This window comes from Aquarana catesbeiana, linkage group LG11, assembly GCF_042186555.1.
Source record: "Aquarana catesbeiana isolate 2022-GZ linkage group LG11, ASM4218655v1, whole genome shotgun sequence".
In the NCBI taxonomy this organism is placed as follows: domain Eukaryota; kingdom Metazoa; phylum Chordata; class Amphibia; order Anura; family Ranidae; genus Aquarana; species Aquarana catesbeiana.
In genome coordinates this window covers 78,931,260-78,947,861 of record NC_133334.1, presented here as the reverse complement: position 1 = coordinate 78,947,861, position 16,602 = coordinate 78,931,260, and the positions used below count along the sequence as shown (strand labels likewise).

At 40.4% G+C, this 16,602-nt stretch overlaps 1 protein-coding gene across 2 annotated transcripts in view; it reads right to left on the bottom strand.

Moving 5' to 3' along the window:
- VWCE (von Willebrand factor C and EGF domains) overlaps positions 1-16,602 on the bottom strand; it is a 141,983-nt gene that overhangs the window by 72,433 nt on the left and 52,948 nt on the right. For both annotated transcript variants that reach the window (XM_073604578.1, XM_073604579.1), the window contains 11 exons: positions 14,901-15,026; positions 14,684-14,800; positions 13,219-13,341; positions 12,902-13,030; positions 11,582-11,701; positions 9,892-10,310; positions 8,478-8,568; positions 8,315-8,397; positions 4,373-4,460; positions 1,137-1,222; positions 815-932 (listed from right to left, as the gene is read on the bottom strand). In XM_073604578.1, coding sequence (XP_073460679.1) covers positions 815-932; positions 1,137-1,222; positions 4,373-4,460; positions 8,315-8,397; positions 8,478-8,568; positions 9,892-10,310; positions 11,582-11,701; positions 12,902-13,030; positions 13,219-13,341; positions 14,684-14,800; positions 14,901-15,026 — 1,500 coding nt within the window. The remainder of the gene's footprint in view (positions 1-814; positions 933-1,136; positions 1,223-4,372; positions 4,461-8,314; positions 8,398-8,477; positions 8,569-9,891; positions 10,311-11,581; positions 11,702-12,901; positions 13,031-13,218; positions 13,342-14,683; positions 14,801-14,900; positions 15,027-16,602) is intronic.

Below are 16,602 nucleotides of genomic sequence, written 5' to 3'. Positions count from 1 at the left end.
GATGGGCACAGTGAGTCTGCATTAATGGGCACAGTGAGTCTGCATTAATGGGCACAGTCAGGCTGCAATGATGGGCACAGTGAGGCTGCAATGATGGGCACAGTGAGGCTGCATTAATGGGCACAGTGAGTCTGCATTAATGGGCACAGTGAGTCTGCATTGAACCATTATCCCACATTGTGGTGTTTTTTTGTTAGTAAAGCATATAGGTTAAATTATTTTGTTGTTACACCTATTCTATATTTATTTGTTTAACGCATGTGAATTGGAGGTATCCTCGTAAACTGGCACTTTACAATAAATGTTGCACTTTATTTAAAAAGGAGTATGCATATTATATATATATATATATATATATATATATATATATATATATATATATACATATATACACACACTTTTTTTATTTTTGAGGTGGGGGGGATCTTGGGTGAGTTCCCACACTTTTTTTTCCCCAGGACTTGACCCCTGGTCTGATGTCACAACCACTGCCAATCAGAGGAAGCTTTGTATTCATTGCTAGAATACATTGTTTGCTCTGAGCGGCTGAGCACCACTGAGGTCGTCTTTTCTCTGTTTTGGGTTTAAGAAAGGAGGTCTCGGCTCGCACCCAGAACACAGTGCGGTATACTGTATGTAGCCACAGCTACATACAGCTTATACAGTACATCCAGCAGCCTCACAAGTTAGTGAGGGACATAGTTTGTTTGGGCCAGCTTGTAAAGTGTGTGGTAAGATGGAGTTCTTCTTTAAGAAAAAATTATTACAATTGCAATATGTATAACAAAGCCAGGATAGTTACAGTGTCACGCACCTGTACTTGGTGATGGTTGCTGACACTTGAAGCAGCATTGTCCAGTTTCCAGCACCCAGTCCTCTCTAGGGCACTCAAGACTGGGACATGGGAGAAAAGAGCATTCTACAACTCCATTCTAAAAAAAAAAAAAAAAAAAAATATGACTCATGCACAATGCAGATAATTGAGATAACTTTCACTGGGGGAATGTCTACATGACTGTAAGATATCACATTGCATGATTGTAAAATTTCACAGAGAAGCATAGATTTTAGAAGTGAACAACAATATTTACAACAAAAAGCACAAAAGTGGAGAAAGAATTTGGAGCCCTACAGACCTGACACAGACATGATGTGCATCCATTTTCATCACGGCTAAACGTGGCACCATGAGGATAAATATTACCTTGGAATTCACATCCATCTGGAGGTAAACAAAGTTTTTGATATTTTCAGACAGGTAGCCAAAATAAAATGTTATTGAAAAATTGAAAATTGTAGCAAAATACAGAGTCACTTGGATTGAACCATAGAAACTCGTATTGGTTGTAATTTAGTCCTAATTGGGTTCCCTATTTTTAGATAATATATGTTACAAAATAAGGAGAAGCCAAATCAAGCATAAAGCTGAATAAACTCCACTTGGATTAACCTGTAGAACAGTACCCGCTTGGCGACCGCACACAATAGCTTTACTGCTACAGGGTAAGCCGGCTGCGCAGAATCATGTATATATACGCGATTCTGCTTTTCTGGGTAGGGGGGCGCGCCAGTTGTGCTGTGATTAGTCACAGCATAAGCTGATCAGCGGGTGCTGGAAAATGGATGACCGCCAGCACCTGCTGATCAGCAAGGAGGAACATCCCTTAGTGAAAGCACCACACAGTACACACACAAACACTGGCTAAGCACACATTTAAACCTTTGATCGCCCTAGATGTTTAATCCCTTCCCAGCCAGTGTCTTTAGTACAGTGACAGTGTATATTTTTAGCACTGATAACTGTATTAGTGTCACTGGTTCCCAGAAATTGTCAGTTAGAGTCAGATTGCCCACCATACTATCGCAGTCCCGCTATAAGTTGCTGATTGCCGCCATTACTAGTATTAAAAAAAAATAAAAATAATAGTATATGTACACACAATAGTTTGTAGATGCTATAACTTTTGCGCAAACCAATCAATATACACTTTTTGGGATTTTTTTTTACCAAATATATGTAACAATACATATTGGCCTTAATTTATGAAGAAATTTGATTTTTTTGATTTTTTTTATTGGATATGTTTTTTTAGTAGAAAGTACAAAATATTTTTTTTCAAAATGTTTATTCTTTTTTTGGTTATAGCACAAAAAATAAAAACCCATTGGTCAAAAAATACCACCAAAAGAAAGCTCTATTTGTGGTAAAAAAAAAAAGAATTTGCATACTGCGTTGCATGACAGCACATGTCATTTAAAGTAACACAGTGCCAAAATGCAAAAAATTGCCTGGTCATGGGTGGTAAATCTTCTGGAGGTCAAGTGGGTACTAGAAACACCTGCCTGCACCGCTCTTGAATTCCCCCATACCAATTCCATCTACAGTATTTAAAAAGAGAAGGGAAAAAAAGGGATCCAAAGTCATCGCACAAAAAATAGTGCGGACGTGTGTTATCACATATCTATCCAATCAGAACAAGGGGTTAGAATAGGAAATTAAAAAGAAGGTGAGAAAGAAGAAAAGAAAAAGCGAGGGGGGGTGATACCAGGAAAGAAGAGACGCTTCGGAATGCCACAACAAACCTAATTCCCCTATCTCAAGCCCCAGTATAGGGGTAAAATGAAAGGTGTAACGACCTGTGGTTAGGCTGGGAATAAACTATCCAAGGGGTCCAGATTTTTAGAATCTGTTATGCTTGTCTTCCAATATGGCCATCAATTTTTAATTAACCATTATGTCATTCAAGCGGGATTTAACTTCCTGGAAATTAAGTGCAGGAGATTTACAGGAGTAAGCAATAGTTTATTAGCAGCTGTAAAGATAAAGGCAATCATTTTGGCCAGTTTGTGGCGTACCACCTCAATGGGTTTATTTAAGAAGGCCTCAACTAGGTCTTAAATATGTATTTTTTAATCCTGAACATTATACATAAACACAAAATGTACATTCTCTTAAACCTTCGTACATGCAATCTGAAACTTGGAATTACGGCATGGCTGTAAGAGAAAGGAAAACCTTTCTAAATAAAAAAAAGTATATATATATAAATTACCTAGATGATACACATTAGGATTGTAATGTAATATTAAAAATGAACTTTTCATTTCAATCCTCAGATAGCTAAAAACTAAATTAACCTGCCAAACATTTCATATGTCAATCCCTTGCAGCCTGACATTCCAGGGCCATTATATACACTGCTTAAGAAATCCCAAATAGTCTCATTTGGTAGGCTCATTTCCTTTTTTTTAAAGTTTACCCAAAGTTCAAAGCCTAGTACACAAGCTCAGAAAATGGACGAAAAATACCGATTTCAAATCGATCACACGCTAATCTGATAGTTAGTACACAGCTTTCAAGAGCCGATCAAGACAGTTCATCTGAAATTAACCAAAGGGACAATCACGAAAAATTTTCTCATACGATTGCAGATCATAAGATTTTTCATTTAATCAGTACAGTATTCATCTGAAGAAAATCGGAAGACACGCATGCTCAAAAAGTAAAGAATACATTACAATACAAGACATGACATCACTTCCGAAGTTGTATTCTGTCGTACATGAGGCTTAAAGCAAATGCTATGCATTTAATGTAAAAGGGGTTCCATTTTTGGTGAAATGCTTTCTAGGTCTCAATGTCAGATGGGTAACTCTTCTTATCACAGCCCTGAGACTGCTTAAAGTGGAGTTCACCCCAAAAGTGGAACTTCCGCTTTAAGTACCCCTCGCCCCCTGACACGCCACATTCGGCATGTCATTTTTTTGTGGGGGGGGGGGGATGGGTACCTGGTTTGAAGTGGGACTTCCTGTCCCACTTGCTGCTTCTCACTTATGACCGCCTAGGCGATTCCTAGGCGGCCACTCCCTCCCGGCAATGTTCTGGGACACGTCCCAGAGCACTGCCTGGCTATTGATGGAGCACAGCGCGGCTTGCGCGTGCGCAGTGCGCGCCCAGCTGTGAAGAGGAGGGGGAGAAAGCGGAGGCTTTGGGGCCGCATCGCTGGACCATGGGACAGGTGAGTGGCTGTTTATTAAAAGTCAGCAGCTATATTTTTTGTAGCTGCTGACTTTTAATAAACACAAAAACCAGTGGAACTCAGCTTTAAGTGGTGAGAATAAAGACAAACCCTCCCATATAGCACTCTGTTAAAAGAATTATGCAAAAATCAATATGTTTAAAACAGAAATGGGTAATAATCTGCAAGAACATTTTCTAGAATTCCTTGCAATGTATATAGTTTGTTTCATCAAAAGTGTAGTTTTAATCCAATATTTAATTGTAAACACATTTCCTATTTGTAAGAAACATAATTACACCTTCAGTGATATCATATCCTTAAATTTTAAAGAAAAAGAGTACAGTACAAACCTGGGCATTGCAAGCAGCAGTCTGACATGACAGGCTCAGTGCATGCTACTGGAGGACACACAGGAGGGATACAGGTGATATTTCCAGCCTATAGCAGCAATCAGAACAGTTCAAGCAAAGTCATACAAACATTAATTAAATGCATACATACAATAAAAGCCATTATAAACAATTTCCAGGAAGGTGTGAACATAGCTGTATAAAGTTGGCCAAAAAGTTTTGAGAATTACACATATATTAATTTTCACAAGTCTGCTGCCTCAGTTTTTATGATGTCAATATGATGTCAATTTGCAAATATTCCAGAATGTTGATTGGATGAATTGCAATAATTGCAAAGTCCCTCTTTGCCATGAAAATGAACGTAATCCCATAAAAAAACTTTTCCACTGCATTTGCGTAGAAGGCTTCAAGGTGCCCAAGAAAGTCCAGCAAGCGCCAGGACCATCTCCTACAGTTGATTCAGCTTTGGAATCGGGGCACCACCAGTACAGAGCTTGATCAGGAATGGTAGCAGGCAGGTGTGAGTGCATCTGCAGGCACAGTGAGGTGAAGACTTTTGGAGGATGGCCTGGTGTCAAGAAGGGCAGCAAAGAATTCACTTCTCTCCAGGAAAAACATTAGAGACAGACTGATATCCTGCAAAAGTGCAGGGATTGGACTGCTGAGGACTGGGGTAAGGTAATTTTCTTTGATGAATCCCCTTTCCGATTGTTTGGGGCATCCAGAAAAAACCTTGTTTGGAGAAGAAAAAGTGAGCGCTACCATCAGTCCTGTCATGCAAACAGTAAGGCATCCTGAGACCATTCATGTGTGGGGTTGCGTCTCAGCTAAGGGAGTGGGCTCACTCACAATTTTGCCTAAGAACACAGCCATAAATAAAGAATGGTACAAAAACATCCTCCGAGAGAAACTTCTTCCAACCATCCAAGAACAGTTTGGTGAGGAATAATGCCTTTTCCAGCATAGTGGACCACCTTGCCATAAGGCAAAAGTTTTAACTAAGTGGCTTGGGGAACAAAACATCCAAATTTTGGGTCCATGGGCAGGAAATGCCCTAGACCTTAATCCCATTGAGAACCTGTGGTCAAGCCTCAAGATGCAGGTGAACACAAAAAAAAACCCACAGATGCGGACAAACTTCAAGCATTGATTACAGGCATACCCCGCTTTTAAGTACACAATGGGACCAGAGCATGTATGTAAAACGAAAATGTACTTAAAGTGAAACAATACCTTTTTTCACTTCTAGGGTGTAATGGGGGGCCAGGGGCTGTAGTGGAGGTGTCAGGGACTGTAATGGGGTGTCATGGCCACACTGGAACAGTGCGTGTTACGCTCTCGGAGCTTCAGCTCCTTCTACTGCAGCTGCAAAATGTCTGTACTGTACTTGCGAGGCACTTTACATATACTCACGGGTATGTCCGTACTCGCGAGTGTACGTAAAGTGAGTGTACTTAAAGCGGGGTATGCCTGTATGCAAGAATGGGCTGCCATCAGTCAGGATGTGGCCCAGAAGGTGATTGACAGCATGCCAGGGAGAATCTCAGAGGTCTTGAAAAAGAAGGGTCAACACTGCAATTATTGACTCTGCATAAACTTAATGTAATTGTTGATAAAAGTCTTTGACACTCATGAAATGCTTATAATTATACTTCAGTATATCATGGTAACGTCTGACAAAAAGATCTAAAAAAACCTTAACAACTAACTTGTTTTCTTTCTTCCTTTTTATCTGTTAAATATACAATTGAAAGCATTTTGTTATATCTGCTCAATCTGTGCAAAAAATACATGTTGATCCTGGCAGAAACTCAGTGCTTTCATCTGCAGTTTGCAATCTAATCTTTGGAAGAGTTATTAGCAAGATCGGTAGGACTACAGAACACCTCCTACTGTGTTTTGTAGATAATGAGGTGGGGCAATGTTCTGTTGTCCAAACATATCTTCTGTCCTAGGGTGGCAATGCTGCTCCTCCACATATAGTATGTGTAGCATTCACCCTCGAAGGGGCTGCTGAGAATATACCCAGATCTCCAAACTGGTTTAGAGGCTGCCAGAAACACAAGCACAGTTCCATGCATACAACGACACTTCACACTCAGTCTAGGGGATGTCTTTTTACTATTTATTGCTGAATAACTTGAAGCAGGAGAGAGGTTTAGGGTCACAAGATACTCCAAAACATTAATAGCAATAACAGCAGGACACCTTCTTACTAATCTTCTGTAAGCAGCCTTTCCTGGAGTTAACCGGGGATGGCCAGTATATCTAGGACTCGAGTAGCCCCAGTCCATCCTCTGGCACTTGGTTCCCTTCTAGCACTTGCACACCCAAAGACCATAGCAAGGACTTTACTCACAATGTCTAAGAAGCTGTCTGCCATCCAACATCCACAGGCAATTCCTCCGTGAGGGAGGTAATCATAATCATTTTAACAATCTTCTCCAGGTCCTCAGCCCAGCATCTGCTGAGGCCCAGACTACAATTTCTTGTTTCACTGGCTATTGCCCAGGGGCAGCAGCCCCAGGAAAACTGGAACCCTTTCTGGAGAGGAAAGTACACTCTGGAAAGGCCTGCCAAACATTGATCCTCTCCTCAGCCACCTTCTGAATGCCTCCTTCCAGGAATTGGTTAGGGCATAATAAATAGTCATACTGGTCATTTGAGTTTCCCTGCCCTATATTCTGGAAGCTTCATCCAGAAGCAGGTGAGAGTAATCAAACACCCAGCTAGAAAACTGACCAGACCAAAATAATAGATCACTGCTCCACTGACTGCAGTGAAGCCATGAACTAAATTTAGCCTAGCAGCCTAACTGGGGGAGGAAGTGAGAGTTGTCACCTAGGAACTTACTGGCAGGATCACCAGGTGAAAAAGGAAAAAAGTCTAGGACTGGTAAGCTGCAATTTATTACATTTTGTTTTTGGGCTTAGATATACTTTAAGAATGATGAAATGCAAAACACACTTTGGTTCAATACAAATTTTGATATACCTTTTTTAGTTTGAAAACTACATTATACAGCTTGAAAATCACATTCTTCTGCCCTGTACACACGATCTGACTTTCCGACAGAAAATGTGCGATCGGAGCTTGTTGTCGGAAATTCCGACCGTGTGTAGGCTCCATCGGACTTTTTCTATCGGAATTTCCGACCAACTTTGTGTGACCGTGTGTATGCAAGAGAAGTTTGAGCCAACATCCGTCGGAAAAAATCCGTTGGATTTTGTTGTCGGAATGCGCGATCATGTATACTGGGCATTCTAGTATGTTGTTTTCTAGGACAAAGACTGATCAGTATATCTATAAGCAGCAGGAGCCACAAATTGATAAAACAGTAAACATTTTTTTTTTAGTTAAATCATTAGATCAATTTCTGTTGAATGTGACTGTTGGAAAACGTTTCTCGAACGCCAGCTGCAGCCGCTGCTCTTTGTATTTTGACAGTGGAGGGGTTACAAAGACAGAATACAGTATGTGAGCGGGAAGGAATCCTCTATCCACCTCACTTGTGTGGATGGAGAAATGTATTTGGTGTTTTTTTATTAACCTGACTAACTTCACCAAAAAAAAAAGGAGTCATCTTTGACCACCTTTACCAATATAAAAGGCTTTAGTGTAAATGTAGCTTTTGGAGAGAATGTACAGGTCCTCTTCTTATTTGGAGATGGGAAAGCTACATTATATGAAATCCCTAACTAGCTTGATTGGCCAATAAAAGCTAACAAAAAAGTTATAGTCTAGCAAAAAAAGACAAATATAGCAAACTATATTAAATTAGATAATACCCCTCTCATATGTATGACCATCTTTAGTTAGACCTACATACAACTCCAGTCATGTATTTGTACACATATGGGGATTTGTAGATTAATTGCATTATACTGTATTAGACTAAATTAAATTATGTAAACTGGGTTTAAAATTCATGATTCTTACCAGACAGATACAAACGGTACAATTATCTGGAGTAATTGGGAAGAGCTCTCCATCTGCTCTCAATTTTCCCTCAAACAAGCATCCTGCCAGAAACCAGAAGCAATCAATGTGCGACAGTAGAGGAAGGTTTACAAATTATTTGGAGGAAAACTGACATACTCACCATCACAAGATGGGCAGCAGCTTTCGGGGGTTAAGACGGGATGCGAGCAGTCTGGATTACATACCCTTCTGGCGCATGAAACCTTCCCTTCCTGAAATGTACACAATACATCTATGTTAAGATAGCTCTAAGTGAGTTATTACTTGCACTGTTTGCTAAATAAAATTTAAACCTCTGGTAACCAGGCAAAAATATACAGACCGCACCCCTCCTGTAACACCCTGTGGGTAACCCAGCTCGACCTGATCAGAACCCAGGAAATCTATCCAGTCCGCTCTAAGTGCTGACCTTTAGTCCAGTTTCTTCTCCCAGACACAAGGCCATGCCATGTCCAAGAGTAGTTCCCTATTGGTACAGAATAAACACTAGGCTACTCAACAAGGTGTTTGTCCTTACTGAAGTATGTTATGTAGCATCCTCTAGTGTGCTACTCGTGGTAGTGCAGGTAAATTATAGTGTGGCTCAAGGCTAAGCCTGAGCCATGTAATCTGGGTAAGGCTTCATTAGAGTTCAGGGCTGGATGACTCATCCAGGCAGCTCTCTGGTGCCTCCCCCTGGTTCTTGAATGTTGGAAAATAGTCTAGAAGGACGTGGGCCTGGCAGGGGACTAAGTGAGTCCTTAAATAGACATGAGCCATGCCGGCAAGGGGAGACGGGTGGAAGATGCAGTGCTGAGGGAGACTGTCAGTGGCCCTTGAGGGACCCCTGCCACATGTAGCAGATCTCTCTTGAAGACAGCAGTGTGCTTAAGTCTTCAGCCTTACCCGGGGAGATCTCTAGTGTGTCAGTCAGGAGGACTGGTGTAGTGTGTCAGTCGGAGAGACTGGGAAGGAGAAGCAGCTAGGTGGGGCTAGCATTTTCTGCGAAAAGTAGAGCTGGGACCAGTGTCTACAGGGAAGCAGAATGTGTTGCAGGATGCAGTTCACTCCATATGTGATACTTTTGTAAGGGACTGAGAGTTCCTAGCCTGTAAGGGGCTGTTGCTAAGCTAACAAAAGATGGTTAGTTCTTAAGGACGGAACCAAGCAGAGTTGTACAAAGGATCAAGTTATTGTGCAGGAGGATCAAGTTGAAGCTGTGTTCCTGGTTATGTGTGAAGCTTGTTCCTGGTTCTGTTATTGTCAAATTGGCCATCCCCATCCAAGTTATTACCCCTCAATAAAACAACAAAAACAAGCTCAAGGGCTGTTTTCTGTGTCTGGATGCATGTTGAAGATGTTATGTGCCTGGCTGTGCAGCAGTGGGGAACCCCGTCACTTGCAGCCCCTACAGGGGTAATGCTACAGTTATATGAACAGTCACCCTTATAGGATAATGGTGGCACCATCGTTGCATTAGTTCCTGTATTAAGGAAAGGAAGAGTGATGAGTTACAACATAATTAAAATTCAGTACTTATGAACAATGACATTTACCTTGCAGATACAATCTGAACATCCTGACTCTGTCCAGGTGCTGCCTGCCAGCCGCAGTTCTCTGTTATGCCAACAAGGCACATTTGTGCCCAAAACAGTAGGCTGTCCAGTGGGAATTATTATGTTCTCTTTCAGAGGCATGGGAGATATTCCTGAGGATTTTTGAGATAATGAAGAATGACCCGTTTTGAGATGTTGAGGTGGAGGCACTGGATCAAGTTTAGTTGTGGTTGGTTGCATTGAGGTAGACTTTGTGGTAAAGATTTCTTGTGGTAACTTGGTACTGGTCAGATCTGTCTGGGAAGCACTTGTAGTTGGTGTTTCAATGCTTGCAGACATTGGTGGCGTTAGGCTGAGTGGCATCCAGTCACTGTGCACTGCCTGTAGTAAGCTTGCAGTCTTTGTCTCAAGAGGAGTGGCTGTAAAATGCATAAAAACACAGTATTATTCTTCTTCAGCTCACCTATGACAAGTCTGGAAGTAGGTCCTATTTAGTGTGGTGATTAATTTCCAGCTTGCCTAAAGCAGACCTTCACTCTAATATACTGTTTTACATATTTGTAATCCCTTCCTCCTAAACCTAAAACAGCCAACATTTTTTTGGCTTACTTTTTTTTGATACTACAGTCTGGCCTGCCCTCATGCCTTGATTCTTGCCTAGGCGAGAATGAAGTCACTCTACTCCTGCAGCCTCCTTGGATATCCACGTCCGATATCCCAGGAGGCATCAGAGGCACAAACACAGTGCTGGAGAAGAAGGATCTTGCAAAGTGCATGGGGGGGAGCTACAAGAACCCAGAAGAGACAGCAAAATCTCAATGATGTAGGAGAGGAAGATAATGGCACTGGACATGGGGGGTTATTTACGAAAGGCAAATCCACTTTGCACTACAAGTGCAAACTACAAGTGCAAAGTGCACTTGAAATTGCACTGAAAGTGCACTTGGAAGTGCAGTCGCTGTAGATCCAAGGGGGGCATGCAAGGAACATAAAAAACAACATTTTAGCTTGCACATGATTGGATGATAAAATCAGCAGAGCTTCCCCTCATTTCAGATCTACCCCTCAGGTTTACAGCGACTGCACTTCCAAGTGCACTTTCAGTGCAATTTCAAGTGCACTTTGCACTTGTAGTTTGCACTTGTAGTGCAAAGTGGATTTGCCTTTAGTAAATAACCCCCATGGCATGCCGCAGCATAGCATACAGAACAAGCATGTTACTTAGGCACAACTCAGCATAAAAGGTAAAAGGGGGTGGGGAAAAAAATGAAGTGGGGGTGAAGTTCCTCTCTAAGCAAAGAAACTAGTTTTTTATTATTTGCAAAAATGTTTGATAGCTGACTATTTCCTACTTTCCACCTGAAAGGAGAATGATCTCTTCACATTGTGTACCAATGCCTGAATTAGGAAGAAAAAATTTGTCTTATCAAGGGATTATTATTATTATTATTATTAATATTATTATTATTATTATACAGGATTTATATAGCGCCAACAGTTTGCACAGCGCTTTACAACATGAGGGCAGACAGTACACTTACAATACAGATCAATACAGGTGGGATCTGAGGGCCCTGCTCGTTAGAGCTTACAATCTAGAAGATGAGAACAAACTGATTTCCCGTTGTTCTCACAGAAAGATCTTCATGCCTGCAGGTACCAGAACAAAAACTGCTTTAAAATTTGTTACCTGAGCAGCCACCATTGATTGATTGAAAGCCATCAGGGCAGGAGCAGACATATGACCCCAGTGTATTCATGCAGCTGCCTGATATGCATAGGGTGGTGTTTTCTAGGCACTCATTCACATCTAGAATACAAAAAAAAACATATATGTTACAATTATTGGGGGAGACAGTTTTTACTGTCCAAGGGTTAAAAACAACCATAAGCTTGTGTTCATCTTTTAGGTTCCTCTGAATGTGTAAGGTCTCAGAAGAAAGTCAGTGGGAACAAATACAGCAAAAAATGAGATCATGCCTAGAATGCCATGAGACTTTCCTTGGTATGAAACAACCAGGTCAACAGTGTAAAAGATTTCACAGTGACATGTAGACAGACCATCAAAAACAAGTGGGAAATGATTGGATGTGTTGGAAGCACAATGTCTTAGAAGAAGATCAATTGCAACAAATACAGCAATAACTACTTAAATCCTAGATTTCTGTGAGACTTTCCTTGGCTTCAAAAAACTAGGTTTACAATACAGTGCACCTACAGTAAAAGATACCACAGTGTCCTGCACAGAGTCCAACAAAAGCAAGGGTGAAGTGATCAGATGTGATGTACACAGCTCTTCGGAAGAGCTTAGTAAGAGTGTAAAGTCTCAGAAGAAGACCTGTTAAAACAAGATAAAGCAATAACTACCTCACACCTGAAATACTGTTATGCCCTGTACACGCGGTCGGATTTTCCGATGGAAAATGTTCGATGGGAGCTTTTTTGTCGGAACTTCAACAAGCTCCATCGGACATTTTCCATCAAAATTTCCATCACACAAAATTTGAGATCTGGATCTCAAATTTTCCAACAACAAAATCCGTTGTCGTAAATTCCGATTATGTGTACATAATTCCGCCGCACAAAGTTCAACGCATGCTTGGAATCAAGCAGAAGAGCCGCACTGGCTATTGAACTTAATTTTTCTCGTCTCGTCGTACACGTTGTACATCACCGCGTTCTTGATGTTCGGAATTTCCGACAAGATTTGTGTGACCGTGTGTATGCAAGACAAGTTTGAGCCAACATCCGTCGGAAAAAATCCATGGATTTTGATGTCGGAATGTCCGATCGTGTGTACGGAGCATTGGACTTTCCTAGGCATCAAATAATCAGGTCAAAAACACAGTGCACATAGTGAAAAAGATACTACATTGACCTGTAGACAATCCATCTATAACAAGGGAAGAGTTTAGTGAAAGCACAAGGTCTCAAAAGAGGATTGTTTTGAACAAGTGGAACAAACTAAGTACACCACGATACTGTATATATTATACAAGTATATACTTACCAACACAAGATACTCTGTCTATGCTAAGAACAAACCCAGCTTGGCATGAACAGAAGAAGCTCCCATAGGTATTGTGGCAAAAGTGCTGGCAAAGTTGAGATGACCCTGGTCTGCGGCACTCATTGATATCTGTACATTAAGCAATAACACTGAACAGTCAAAACAGTTTTTGTGCCCTGAGCTCAGCTTTAAAGAGAAAAAGCATGTCTTTTCAAAAGTTACTAAAATATAAACAATGGAAAAGTTAATTTATTTAATGATTCTAAAAGGAACTCAAGATGGGTAGAGAATACAAATGATCAATAACTGCTGCTTACCTGCACATGTGTGTCCATTGTTCTGCAGGGTGAACCCTGTTCCACACAAACATCTATAGCTGCCATGAATGTTCTTACATCTGTGCTGACAAACTGATCGTTGTGTCAAACATTCATCAATATCTGAAGGTTTGAAAACATTGCTTCAAATTGGATAGTAATAATTTTAATATAAATATATTATTATGATAACCAAAATAGGTGTTATAAATAGGAGTTATAGAGTAAAATGTAGAAGAAATCTAAACTGGCTATGCATAAAAATTTTGGCTTAAAATATACAGTATATGACCATTTACAGTGGTTCAATCCAAGTCTCCAATAACCAAGCTGAAGGAAATGTTTGGAACATGTCAGGAATGTGCACTTAGTCCTTCCTCTGATGGATTATTTCTGCCAGAAAGATCAAAATAAAAGTACAGGTACTCCTCATTTAACAACCAGGTTCCGTTCCAACGACCAGGTTCTTAAACGAATTGGTCGTTAAACAAAGAGCCACAAGTAATCAATATTTTAAGCATTCTTAACTACTGTACTGTACTGTATTGTGAAAAAAGGTCTAAACAAAAAACTCCAGCTCAATAACGTTGTTTTAATTTGCATAAGTACAGAACACAAATGAAAATTCTGTACTGTACTGTACAATACAAGTGTCATTCGGGTGGGGAGAGTTGGTCGTAAGTCTGAGTGGTCGTTAAACAGGTAAGTCTTTAAACGAGGAGTATCTGTATAATCTAGAGCAGGGGTCTCCAAACTTTCTGAACAAAGGGCCAGTTTACTGTCCTTCAGACTTTAGGTGGGCCAGACTGTGGCCAGCAGGAATAGAAAACTTTTCTGGCATCAGTGGGAGTAAACAGTGCCCCATCTTTGGTATTAGGGGGAGGAATAGTGCCCCATTGGTGATGTCAGTCGCAGGAATTATGCTCAATTTCTGGAGTCAGAGGGCAAAATAGTGTCTCATATTAGTGGGATGAATAGTGCCCCGAGGGGCCAGATAAAAGCAAGCAAAGGGCCGCATCTGGCCCCCAGGCCGCGGTTTGGAGACCCCTGATCTAGGGGGTTATGAGGAAGGACACTGAACCAATATATAGCACTGTAGAATCTTCTTAGAACAGAAGGTTTTCAAATGCCTCATTATGTCAAATATCCAAAAAATTACTTATTTCCAGATGGAGGGTGGATCCAGGCAAACTATTCCTATATAACTCATGACTACTTATACATCCAGGACCAAAAAGCCCTTCACTGAACCAAAGCATGGTACAGTAGAACCTTCTTAGAACCCATCACTCATTACATTCCCCATTACATTGCATCATTTATTATAAATGTTATAAATGTCAGCTGGGGTTTTCCATTAATAATTTCAGAGTACTTAAACCCTTAACAATTGAATAAGGGACTGTATGCCAGCACTCTCAGCATAAATCTCCAAAAACGACAATCTCATAGAGTTATAACTCACCTAAGCAACTGGTCCTATCGGCAGCAAGCTTCAGGCCAGGCCCACAGTCACATACAAAGCCTCCCTCAGTATTGCGACAAGTTCCCTCACAGGTAGAAGCAGCACAATCATTAATGTCTGGTAAAAGGCAGGTATGATAAAAAAAGACTGTTCACAAAGATAACATTTACAGTGCATCAAAGCTAGCCTGATAGTAGAAAGGAGGGTACTAGCATACTTGTGCAGGTGACTCCGTTTGCTGTTTCGGTCATGCGAAATCCAAGAGGACACACACGGGAGACATGTTCACAGCCTCCATCATTACAGCTTAACTCACAGCCATATTCTCCACAAGGACCAGGAGCTGTAATTACACATGTTGGGGAAAGGACTGATCATAAATAATATCAACAAATATTTAAAATCCACCTTCTCAGGGTTCTGCTGAATTTGCTATGATGTGTTTTGCAGGATAAGATATTTGTGATCCATTGACATTTTTTAAACTTTTTTTTTTTTTTACACTTTATTTAAAAAAAAAAACTCTACTCTTCAAATAAGAACTTTTAAAGGAGTCTTGCTCTATTCGCAAAAAATGAATTAGTAAAGGACATTTTTGGCCTTCTGCAACTTGAAGACGTGACTCTAGAACGGTGGTGGTCAACTTATGTGATATAGGAATCCTGAAGTGTGGTCCCCTGATATCACCTTAAGGACTGAGACAGTTGTCACCATAACAGACTTACTCATTGGAAGATTTCCCCTCACTTCCTGTTACTTAATGTTCGATTTTTCATCACTTTCTATACTGGGGACAATGTTCATCAGGGCCTATAGTAGTGTCGGTGAATCTCCCTAGCAGGGATATTATCCTAAACTAAAAAAAGTCTTGGGTTTATATGCACTTAAAAAACAAACACATACTGATATTTTTCAATATAAATTGGGGCATGAATGCACAGGAAAAGAAGAGTCCAATGAGAGATTTTTCAAGAGGCTATGAGACCTAAAAAGTTTGTTTTGTTTCGTTTCATTAGTTACATAAATTCGATTAGTCAAATTCGTTTCATTCATTTTCGGAATTTGTTTTGTTTATTTCGTTTTCGAATCAAATCGAAAACTTTTTGAATACGAATATTTTTCCAATTAGCAAAAAGAATAAAATATAATAGAAAATAAAAGAATAGAATAGAATTTTTTTTTCCTATTCTATTCCTTTCTTTTCTATTCCATTTTATTCTCTTTGGAAATTGGAAAACTATTCAAATTCGAAAAGTTTTCGAATTTGAAAACTATTCGAATTCAAAAAGTATTCGAAAACTATTCGAAAACAATTCAAAAACGATTTGAATTTCGTCCTAATTTATTCTTCGTTATTTTGGATTCATTTAAATTCGGTACTATTTTAATTCGGAAATTTGGATACATCCGAATTTCCAAATAACGAAAATTCGTCCGAATTTTAGTTTGGAACGAACCGCACATGTCTATGAGACATACGGTAGGCGACTTACAAAGATCTTGTTGGAGGAACAGTTAGGAACAGACTTAGAAGGGGTACTGTAGGAGGGTCTCTGGTCCTAAAAAGAATACCTTTAATATAAGAACTGGTATTTTTTAAATATGTTTAAAATAAATCAACGCCAAATCCTTATAGTTCACCTTAAGGGCACTTTCATACTGGGGCGTGGGGGCGTCGGCGGCAAAGTGCCGCTAGTTTTAGCGGCGCTTTACCGTCGCTTTAGCTGCACTTTTTGGCCAATAGCAGGGCGCTTTTAGCCTCCACTAGCGGCCGAATAAAGGGTTAAAAGCGCCCGCAAAGTGACGCGGCGTTTTGCAGGCACTGCCTATTGATTTCAATGGGCAGGGGCACTTTAGAAGCGGTGTATACACCACTCCTAAAGCGGCCCGGAGGTGCTGCTAGCAGGACTTTTTTTGAC